Source organism: Petromyzon marinus, chromosome 64 (assembly GCF_048934315.1).
Source record: "Petromyzon marinus isolate PM22_M1 ecotype Great Lakes invasive population chromosome 64, UKy_Petmar_22M1.pri1.0, whole genome shotgun sequence".
Classification (NCBI taxonomy): Eukaryota; Metazoa; Chordata; class Hyperoartia; order Petromyzontiformes; family Petromyzontidae; genus Petromyzon; species Petromyzon marinus.
In genome coordinates, this window is record NC_133730.1 from 3020626 (window position 1) to 3032930 (window position 12305).

The 12305-nt window shown below is 43.8% G+C and overlaps 1 protein-coding gene across 1 annotated transcript in view; it reads left to right on the forward strand.

The window, feature by feature from the left end:
* The first annotated feature begins 833 nt into the window (after window positions 1–833).
* Window positions 834–12305, forward strand: part of MRE11 (MRE11 double strand break repair nuclease) — a 92816-nt gene continuing 81344 nt past the window's right edge. Inside the window, exons 1-2 of the mRNA XM_032977795.2 lie at window positions 834–1155; window positions 2617–2749. Coding sequence (XP_032833686.1) covers window positions 1145–1155; window positions 2617–2749 — 144 coding nt within the window. The 5' untranslated portion in view covers window positions 834–1144. The remainder of the gene's footprint in view (window positions 1156–2616; window positions 2750–12305) is intronic.

Consider the following 12305-nt stretch of genomic DNA (forward strand, 5'->3'; position numbering starts at 1 on the left):
GCATTCAGGAGGGGAAGTTCACCATGACCTGTCCATGCGTTCAGTTCTACCTCGTGTGTAACTTACAGGGAGGGTGTGGTCCAGATGTCCTGTGACCCCCCCACCCCTATTTAATTATCATTTTTGAAAATATTATTTTAAAGTAAGATTGTTTTAAAACAGAAATTAATATACAAAGTCAAAAACAAATGTGAGAATCAATTAATTGTGGGGGGGGGGGTCACAAGACATCTGGACCACGTTGTGTATAACGGAGCCTTCTGGGGGGCGCCAACAAGGCGCAGCCCTGCAATTGCTCACTCGCGCCCCTGCTGGTGGAAAGGGGCATCCACTAGAGGGTACATTGGTCTACTCTTCTACGCGACCAGATAGCCGCCTTGGGAAGAAATGAGGGTTTCGGGATTTGACGCCGCTCCTTCATCGGCCGCATCATCTGCTTCATCGGTGTGTTGTGTTGCGAATGATTGTTGTGCATTTGAATAAGGGCAATTTTCGCATAAAAAACGTTTTGCTTTATTATAAACATATTTTATACATTTAAGGCCGCAGTATTTATCGACGGATGTGTTGGGTGAATTTTTTTTTGTATTATTGTATTACGGCCACTGTTGTATTTTTTTTCTTTCACGAAACGCGATCTCGCCGCTCTGCGGCTCCCGTAGCGGGCTTCGCTCTTGAATCGCAGAGACGCCTCTCGCAAATACCCTACAACGGATTAGCATAGAGGGGTCTACCCCACTCTGTGATTGGTCAAAGCCGACCACGTGGAGGTGGCAGCGCGGCGCCCGATTGGCTCGTTGCGCTCCCCCCCGTCCGTTCCCGCGCTTTTTGCTAAACCGCGTGGGAAATGTAAAACGTGTTGCGCCCCGCCCCCACCGCTCAAAGCCAAACGGGAAATTAGAGCAAAGTTTCACGATTTGTACAATTAGCGTTAAAACATTTAAACATTTTATTTTATCCCCCCCCCTCTCTCTCTCCAAACCGTACTACCCGAAGGTGTTTTACAAACCGGTGAAGAGAAGCGTGTACTTTGTGCACCCAGTATGTGTTAAACCTTAGGCTCCTCGTCTTGCGATTGACTGGCGGTGAATGAATTGTAAACACAATTTTCCTCGTGGAAGATTTAAAGAAGCGGGCTTTTACAATGGGCGACGCGTAAGTTACTCTCGTTACCGTCGACGCTCACGATTTCTCTCCACCGCCTCAAGGCCTCCCACGAGTCGTTGCCACGATCTCTGGCCCTCGATAGTGCAGCAATTCCACAGCTCGCTCATACCACGAGACTGACCTCGCTCCTCATACCACGAGACTGACCTCGCTCCTCATACCACGAGACTGACCTCGCTCCTCATACCACGAGACTGACCTCGCTCCTCGTACCACGAGACTGACCTCGCTCCTCGTACCACGAGACTGACCTCGCTTCACGTACCACGGGACTGACCTCGCTCCTCATACCACGAGACTGACCTCGTTCCTCATACCACGGGACTGACCTCGCTCCTCATACCACGGGACTGACCTCGCTCCTCATACCACGAGACTGACCTCGCTCCTCGTACCACGAGACTGACCTCGCTCCTCATACCACGAGACTGACCTCGCTTCACGTACCACGGGACTGTCCTCGCTCCTCATACCACGAGACTGACCTCGCTCCTCATACCACGAGACTGACCTCGCTTCACGTACCACGGGACTGTCCTCGCTCCTCATACCACGAGACTGACCTCGCTCCTCGTACCACGAGACTGACCTCGCTCCTCGTACCACGAGACTGACCTCGCTCCTCATACCACGAGACTGACCTCGCTCCTCATACCACGGGACTGACCTCGCTCCTCGTACCACGGGACTGATCTCGCGCTCCATCTCCAGATGTTGTACATAATTTTTAGGGCGGGCAAGCTTTCTAGGTCCCATCGGTCTCGGAGTGCAATGCGCTCACCGCTTCGCTTATTCCGCTCCACACCATTGTATATATACACAGTAAAAATAACAATAGCTGCATTTAATTGAAGCGTGTTCGATGTTATATTTTGTTGTTTGCTGTTTCCCTTCTCTTATCTTCCTATTTTAACGCATTATATATAGGTGCCTTATCCAAGGCGCTTTACAAAGAATTAACAGCGGTACAACAACACATGAATGCAATGGTGCAAATGAGGTGAATGAAATTTATGAGAGGAAGCAATGGGGGGCAAATCTGTGATACGTGAATTCGGTGAAAGTGAAATTTATGACAGTAAATGACGAATGAATTGCATGAATGAATGGGGTTAATGAGTGAAAGCTGTGTAATGAGAATATTAAGAGGGAACAGCGACGGTGGTGGTTATGAGGGGGGAGATTAAGGGGTCGTGGGGTGAGCAAGGGAACAACGCGTGTGAGTTGTGAGGAGCGGAAGCTTAGTGAGCGAAGGTGACCGCTTAATGCGGAGGGGGATGTTTGTTCCAGTGAAGGGGGGTGGACGAGAAAGAGAAAGCGCAAGGAGAAGGAACAGATAGAGAGCGAAACAGCAAAGATTGAGAACGTAGTTAGGCGAGAAGGCACATCAACTCTTTTCACAATGCACTCACGATGTCCCCCAACCCACCCCTCTCCCCTCCCTCGTAGAAATGAAGAGGACACGTTTAAAATATTGATTGCCACCGACATCCACTTGGGATACATGGAGAAGGATGCAGTGCGTGGCAATGACACGTTTGTGACGTTCGACGAAATCATGGAGATCGCGCAGTCAAAGGACGTACGTAAACCCCTCGGCCCTCCCAGCTTCTACTTGTGCCACAAACAAACGCCGAATCCCTCACAGGGCCGGATTAAGGTTCTCGTAGACCCTAGGCACTTGTGTTTCGCAGGCCTCCAGTGATAACTTTCTACAGCTGGTACTGCTGCTGCTGCCCCGTGTTACGACTACCGTCGCTGTCACTGGATTGTTCCACGCGTACTTCGCCCGTAGGACAACGACGCCGCTTTGTCTTCCCTTGCACTCCCAGTTGAGAATGGGATTGTGCGAAAAATACTATTTGAACATGTTTTTGCTAATTTTGCAATGACAAAAAAAATCTCTAAAAGTTAATCTCCGGTGTTAAAACACGATTGCCCTGACTCTACCTCTTTGTATATACACTGTGCCGATCCTTGCTATACAAATATATTTATTCAAGCAGATATCTTAGTTAAAAATGTTTTGTTATCAAACAAAAAAAATATGGTCACCTTTTTTTTCATAGGCCCTACGCGCAATGTCTACTGTGGTCTATTGGATAATACGGCCCTGCCTGCCCTCCACCACCTCACGCGTAATTACGAGCGTTCACCTAGGGAAACCCTTCCTTCAACTTAATAAGTGTCATGACTTGAATTACAGTTCACTCTCGATTATCCGTGTGCGGTTTAATCTGGTTTGCGGGTTAACCGTACACCTGAGATATTGACATAAATTAATAACCCGTGGATTTTTCCCTTAGACCCAAATTAATAATGTAAAAAGCAGTTATACATTGCTATTCATAGAAATGTTCAAGACAAGTCACGTGCTTAAACGGAACAAATATGCTGGTCCGGTTAATCCGAAATCTACGTGATCACCTCTACAGTACAGTAGTTGCATATCTTTACAACAGTGGGCGGAGTTTGATTGATTTTGATTGGCGTGGCTCTGCGTTCTACTTAATGGGCGCGAGTCTTCTGCGCGGGAGCAAGAAAGTGTTGTCACGTAGAGATCTGCGTAAAATGCATATTTTTGGATTATCCGCGATTTGGAATTATCCGCGGTCGCCTTCCCCATTATTAGCGCTAATAATCGAAAGTCTACTGTACTCAAATTTGGTCTAGAATTAATTGGTATTTAAAGGTGTTTCGGTTATTAACCACCTCTTGAGTGTATGGGATTTGTGGAAGAGATGGAGCGAACGTTCGTAAGGCGTTTTTTATAACATGGTAAGAGCCCATTTGTACAGATGCCGCCATGACTCTGCCTCAAGTAACCTCAGTTTAAAACGTAATATGCTTTTGCGACCAATATTATCCATAATAGAGGTGTTTTTTGGGTTAAATCGCGTAAATATAAATGTCGTTAAACCTGCCATCACCCGACACAGCCAATTACTAAGGTTTTTCACATAAAGAAAACATTCCATTTCATTACTACTTCAGCACACCGTTGTGTTGGAGAGTACATTTACAATTCGAGTAAGACGTTTCGTCGGTGATTACAACCAGCCTCATAAGCCGGCAGCCAGAGTTTTGGGGAAATCCTCTTTCGGTCTTTAGTAACCTCACATTACATTTCAGAGTTGAGAAATGTCGAGTCGGGTCAGCTGCATCAGAGGTCAAGAGCTCAGGCCTGGCACCGTTGAGATTCTGGGTTTCTGTCCAACATAGCCATGTGATTAATAAGCGGTTCTCAAGCAAAGTGGAATGGATGGTCTCGGCCTGTTTGTCAATGACTATTGCATGCAACAAAAACTTGCATAAAATTTGTTTTGGTGCATAATTAAAGTCATGAGTTTGACTCGTGGGATAAAATTTGGCCAAACGAACATTCTTTAAAATGTTTAGATGTGGCTATAATGTATTTCGACTTAAACATCCGGATTGATTTTGAGTTGAGGGTGTGGTTCACCTCTAAATGTTGCAATTGTTTTTTGTAGCTAGTTTAATGAGATTTAGGATATACATAGATTGAGAATCAGTCTGGTTATTATTGGGTTATTATATCACCACCTCACATAAAAGATACACTCATCTCTAATCCTTATGTGTAGAGTTTGATGGCATTGAGACATTACAAAGATATCTTCATGGGCTTGCAAGGGAGCTTGAAGATATATTAAATAAACTCCTTAAAATTTTTTTTTTTTAAAACAACGGTTTTATTAACAACTTCGTTCAACTCACGGTCGAGAAGTACGTCAATGATGCGGCGCCTGCTCCCACATCAACGCTTACTTGAATAAATGTATTAGTTCCGTAGCTCGTTGACATGGAGTAGGCGCGCCTGAGACACGTGGCGCCTGCTTCTTGGGCGAAGCGATTCCAGAGTTTAGGGACCACGGCGTTTTTGACCTATCCAAATAAATACTTTATTAATAAGCCGTCCATACAAAATGTTAATTGCTTTAAAAGAGCCAATTAATTGATTCATTGATGCCGATTTTGATACAGGCATGCATTGTCACCGGGTCTGAGTACGTGTGCAAAATTTGGAATTGATTGGAAAACAGGAAGTAGACAAAAAAAATTATTACAAGATTTGACCATGGAATCAAGTTAAGTGAAACCTAGATTTGAAGCTTTCGTGACTGCAAGGATTCATATTCTTTGGTTTTTCGGTAAAGTCACGTAGGTAACATAGGTCCCAGTGCCTGACACCATAACAATAATTGAAGATTTGGTCCAACATGGACTGAACCCTGATGTACCTGCGCTGGTTAGGCACTGCCTCACCAACACTTACTTAACCTGGAATGGTACCTTCTACAAACACAATGAGGGTACCCATAGAGGTTCCCCCTTGTCACCAGTGATAGCCAATGTTTTCATGGAGAAATTTGAATCAGATGCCATCCAGACATCCACCCTTCCTCCTTCCCTATGGAAGAGATATGTGGATGACACTTTTGTCATTTGGCCACATGGCCTCCCAGCATTGAACCATTTCCTAGACCACATCAATTCCAGACACCCATCGATCAAATTCACCATGGAAGTGGAGAAAGATGGCAAGCTGCCATTCTTGGATGTTCTGTTTGAGAGGAGGACTGATGGCTCTTTGGGACATTCTGTTTACAGGAAGTCCACCCACACAGACTCCTACTTGAAACCTGATTCCCACCACCACCCGGCTCAAAAGAATTCTGTCATCAAAACATTATACCATAGGGCTCATTGCATTTCTGACCAACACCACCTGGCCAGTGAATTAAAACATGTACATCTTGCCCTCAAGATGAACGGATACTCTGACCGTACTATCCGCCAAGCTGTTTCTCCCACCATACAGAAACAACCACCTGATACTCCGATCAAAATCATCACGTTACCATACATAGCAGGCGTTACCAAAAAAAAATCCAAAATTCTAAACAAACACAAGATCCAGGTCCGGTTCAATATAGTACACAAAATCCGTGATCTGATCCCATCCATAAAGGATGTCATTCCTGACTTTACAGTACCCCGGTGTTTACAAATTGAGTTGTACTTGCGGTGACTGCTATATCGGGGAGACGAAACAACATATTTCTGACCGAATTCGCGAGCACAAATCAGATTTGAAACACGGCAGAACGAATTCTTCGGCCGTGGCTGATCATTGTTTCAACACAGCGGGTTCCCATGACATTGTTTTCTCCGATACCAAAGTGCTCTGTAAACCTCCCGGTTATTACCAAAGATTTGTCCATTAAGCCATCCAGATATACAAACATAGACACAACTTCAACCGAGAGGATGGGTTTAAATTGAGCAACCATTGGAAAGATGTTATAAACCAAGTCAAACTTTAGCTGCCTTATAATTGTACAGCCATTTCCATTGCTTTCAGTGGGTTGTATGTACACGTGCATCTCTTCCCCCGAACCCCCTGCAGCATAACAAAAGGCGGCTTAACTTAGCCCTCCCCCCCACCCATGTCCCTTCCTGGCTCCTCCCCCCCCCCTTAACCTGTATATAATCCCGTGTGTCCCAGAGCTGTTCACTTGATACAGCTATTCTGCTGTGACTGTTCCACCTGAAGACAGAAGCTTGTGTTGCCCCCGAAACGTCGTGATTTAATTTAGTTGTTTTCATTTTATGTTACCTACGTGACTTTACCAAAAAACCAAAGAATATTAAGTGAAACCGTTTGAATTTTTTTTGTGGATTGCCGTCAGAACCAGCTGAGTTAGAGGGTTAATTACAGTCAGTTTATGCTATAAGGATTCAGGTGAGATAATTTTAGGGGTTTGGCTTGTTTGCCAAGTAGCCCAATCACAAATGTGGCCAGAATCGCTGATAAACCAAAAAAAATGCCCACATTAAATTACGAGCTTCATTTGCATGAACCTATCTCATACTGATATAATTTGCCGATGATCGCCTGATTATGCTGGATGTAATTACCAGCGAAACATCGTATTCAAATTGTAAATGTTGTGTGTTTACTCTCCAACACACCAGTGGGCTGAAGCAGTAACTCACTGGCGCGTTGTTTACGTGACAAACCTTACTGGCTGTGTCGGGTGGTGGAGGGTTATGACACATTTATACTTACGCGATCTAACCCAAAAAACCTTTATTATGAATAATATTTCTATACATTCATGCACACAAATGTTTAAATACGTTATACACATACAATGCACACAAATCGACTGTTGGGACAAGTGCTGTTTAAAAGCACGTGCTTATGCCTGAAAGAATCGGTAACTTTATTTATCCTGGAGTCCGATGAGCTATGAAGGCGTTTTTTTTTAAAAGATGTCCAGTAGGGCAGGATCAGCGAGTTACATCAACAAACAATACAAAAAAAATCACATGTTGAAATGTTTTCGCACCGTATGTCGGCAACCGTGATAATTGGAGATACGGGGAAAAAAAACGAACTAAACAGAAAAAAGCAGTTCCATGTAAGACCAAGATAGAGAAAAGTTAAGCAAGTCGCTAAAAGTAACTAAATAATAATACTACTATAATGAGCCAAGAATGTGTGTGTGTCCCGCACGTGACCTCACTCCACATGAAGCCCACCTCCCCGTGTGACATCACTCCACATGAAACCCACCCCCCCTCATTAATATTCATGATTGGGTGGAATTTACACGAACGCAGAGGAAGGTCGAGCCGAATTAAATAATTTATTACGCAAAGGCGCTTCAAATATGACGTTTGTTTACAGAAAGTGACGGTAAAAAATACATCTACGCAGCACAGTGCTACATCCGTGCGTGACGTCACTGCAAAAGAGCCCCCCTTTCTTAATATTCATGCCCACGTGGAAATTTACACGAATGCACAAGAAGGTCGCGTACCCCACGTGCCGCACCCCACTCATTAATAATCATGAGCGGGTGACGTCACTTCACATGTAACAACCCTCCCAAATAACTATTAGCGGGTGATGTCACTCCACATGGGGCAACCCCCCCCCCCCTTTATTAATAATCATGAGCTGAACAATTTTTCTATTGAATATTTCACATTTACTCCAATATACAACCGTCCTTGGATGGGCAAAAGGCTAGTTAAGTATTAAAGTACAAATTGCACAGCATCAATCTTTACACTCTCAACCGGTACCCATTTACGGCTGAGTCAACCTTGAGAAAGGCCCAAGGCCAGTTCTCCAATGCCATTTAAAAAAATCTTGATTTTGATCGAAGCTCTGATTCCAAGCTCAGAATTCATAAACCGAATTGATTGCCATTCCATTTGCACGGTGAAATAGGACCACCCACATATGCTGTTTTGTTGAATGGGGAGAAAGCCCACTTTGGCTTCCAGAACCCTTTCATACACATCTGTAGGCTCCCATATTAGGACCCTCAGGAGGCTAAGGTCATCACAAATGACTGCTCACATTCATTGAGTCTCCCATCGCTTTGTGCTTGTGATGGTACCATTAGCAATTACGATTCAAAGCAGCCCCTGCAATGCATGGCTTATAACTAAAGCCAAGGAACAACGTGTCGGAGAGAAAGCCCACCGGGGGAGAATGCGACATGAAGCCGCACAGTGTTCATTTTCTCTCCCCCGAAGAGTAACCACACTTTACCCCACCACACGTGACCTAGCAATTGACTAAACTGGTTGTGTACCCATTTATATTGCTGAGGTTTTTAGTACTTTTATATCTCTCGGAGAGATAGCGAACGGCTCGGAGATGACGACGAGTGACCGGAGACGAGCGGGAAAGGTAGCCGGGCGATGAGCGGGCGGCAGTTTCCCTGCCAGTTACTTACCCAGGGAAGCTCCATGAATGCGTGTCCAAAGACTCTCTTAGGAGGGTCCTGCTTTGGGATGTTTAGTTTGGCATGTGTTGTACTCCCGAGAGAACCCCGACAGTGCTCCATGTTGCCGTCTCCTGGTCACCTTACAGCCCCGCGCCTACATCACATTACCGGCCGATCCACTGGTAGCCAGCCACCCATCCACGAATTAACCAGGCTCAAGCTTGCTTAGCTACCCAGATATTGGGGAGATAAGCCACATTTATGGTGATTGTGTCATACGCAAGTATTATTGAGTGAAAGCAAAAGAGTACTCGATTTATAGTCCTCCCCGTGGTCGTGTGGATTTCTCTCCGGTTCCTCTGATTTTTCCCTCGACGTTGAGAAACATCACGCGTTTAGAGCATTTGGCTGCGATAAATTTACACATGATAAGCCACTTAATTGAGCTTTCATTTGTGGCCAGGTTGCTTCTGAAAAATATCTATGTAGCTCAGTGGGGCCTTACCTGGTGAAATAAAAAGGGTAAAAAATTCAAAATATAATATTGATGCCAGGAAGAATTGAGTAGACGCCCCAACCATTTCCTTCCAGTTGTGAGTTGGACACTGGCTGGCTAAGTTGGAAAATAAAAAGTACGCAATCAATATCTTTATCTACCTTTTGATCAAACACTACGTGCAGTCCATCACAATGAACCTCGTCCGGGGACAGAAATTGGTCTCTTCCACAAAACAGTTGTATGGAAACGGAGCCACCGATTTTGTTTACTTCAACAATGAACGCATGGCCCGTTCACTCTACAACCGGTTCCAGTTACACAGTTTGGCAATAGTGCTGTAAATAAATGGATAAGTGCAAGAGAAAAGACATACAATTGCACGAGTGCTCGGAAATTACACCACCTTGCAGCTGCACACAGACAGCAGCAATTTGGCTGATTTCCCAATTTTCCCGGCAAAAGACTTTTGCTATAAATTATTGGCCTTATAGTGGCTGGACTCAAAATTCCTAAAAATTCAAAGTGCTCTAAACCAGAGTGTGACGGCGATTTATATTTATTCCGTGTGCACAGCCCTGCAGTTGTTGATTAGTTATTTATCATGATGAGTTATTGTTTCAGAACTAAAATACATTAATACAAGTACATTTAACAATGTCAGGCAAACCCCGTTAATAATTAATGTTTTTTCTTCTTTGGTTCTTTCGGTAAAGTCACGTAGAATGAGAATAAAAAATAATAAATTGATAAAATAAAATAACACAATAATATTCTCACGACGTTTCAGCGCTGTCCTACCAGACAGTCTCGCCCCTTCACCTGATGAAGGCCGCTTGTGTTGTGGCCGAAACGTCGTGAGAATATTATTGTGTTATTTTATTTGATCAATTTATTATTTTATTCTCATTCTACGTGACTTTACCGAAAGAACCAAAGAAGATGAATAATTGCAGTCACGAAAGCTTTAAATCGAAAATTAATGTTTTGTTCCTATGTAAAGTAAACAAAAGTGATTTTACATATTCTTGGTTCTTTCGGTAAAGTCACGTAGAAGGGAAATAATAAAATAATACAAATAAAACAATACAATTCTCACGACGTTTCGATTGCAACACAAGAAATCATCATCAGGTGTGAAAACCACAGCTATAAAATTGTATCCCTGATGATGATTGCTTGTGTTGCAATCGAAACGTCGTGATAATTTTATTGTTTTATTTGCATTATTTTATTATTTCCCTTCTACGTGACTTTACCGAAAGAAGCAAGAATATGAATCTCTGCAGTCACGAAAGCTTTAAATCGAAATTAGATTTTACATAGTATGTATGTTGAATGCCTTTCGCACTCTACATAGCCAACCGTGCTAATCGGAGGTGCGGGGAAGCTCTGCTTAGATAAAGGTGCATCCCCCGCAAGTTCTTGCTCATTCTGCTGCTGGCTGAAAGGGCCTCAATTATAGGGAACTCTAGATAGTCCCTCTAGATCAGGGGTTGGCAAGTTCGGAAAAAAAAATCCCTCAATATTTCCAGAGCCGCAATGCATGTGAATCGCACATGGTGGTCTTCAATGAATAATGTCACGAAGCAGTCCTTAAATAAGAGCCGCACGCGGCTCCGGAGCCACAGTTTTGTCGACCCCTGTTCTAGAAGGAGTTTGGCTTACTCTTCCACGCTTGCCAGATGGCTATAAAGTAACTAGAGAAAGCCACACTTTACCCCACCACACGTGACCTACCTTTCGACTAACTGTTGTGTACCCATTTATATTGCTGAATTTTTTTGAATTATTATTTTTGCTTGTCCACCACTGGGTGGACAGTGGCAGAGGGATTTAATAAACTTGGCCCATTGTTTCAACTGCCGCGCCACCGGGAGATCGAACCGGCAACTTCTTTCGTACCGTACAGAGCCAACCGCGATTATTGGAAGTGCGTGGGACACACAACAAACTAAACACAAAAAGCAGTTCTAAAAAACATTGTTTTCAATTTAGAGGATTGAAAAGTGCATGTGTCCGGTGGCTTCCTAATATCGGAAGGAAGAGCATGTCAGACGGCCGCATTATAATGCAAAATATACGCAACTTTAACAACCCGATTTGAAACTTGTTGATTATCGCTGGGTAAAGGGAAAAGCTAAATGCATTCCCTGCTCGTGAAAACAGACAACTTTAAGGCATGGAGCTTGTTTTAGTTCTTCTCACTTTCAATGTGATCATTTTTCAAGTTTACTGCTTAAGGTGTACCTTCTGAATCCTTAATTACCATTCTGAATTTGATTTGACTTGGCAGCTGCAAATTGTGTTTGTGCCTACGTTTCAGAGCCTGTCTCAAGTTGTTACACGGTGACAGTTCTCTGTCTCTTATGTCCCCTAGATGATGAGTGAATTATTGATGTTGTCCTGTCATATTTGTTTTTTTTTACGTGCATTGTAATGTTTGCAGATTAACTTTCATGAATAATATACTGTTTTTATCCAGGCCGTCAATATTAAACAGTCGGTGTATGGTTTCAGTATGTGACAAAATTACCCAGAACCCTCCTGATCTCGTCAAGATCTCGGAAGCTATGCATCATTGAGCCCGGATCCTGCATGGGTTGGTGTGACCGCTGTGAATACCACGTTGCAGGCTGCTTTGGAGCCGTGTGGTGGAGGGCACAATAGCATTGTTCGACTGTACTTACTATGCTTCTACTTAGGAAGTCACTGGGGCTCATTAAGGAAGCCACTATGGCTATGCACTTTTAAATCAAGATTGAACACTGCCTTTTGCGTTTAGTTTGTTGTCCTTTCATCCACACCTTCGATTAGCACTTTGGCTACGTACGGTGTGAAAGACGTTCAACATACATACATACATCCAT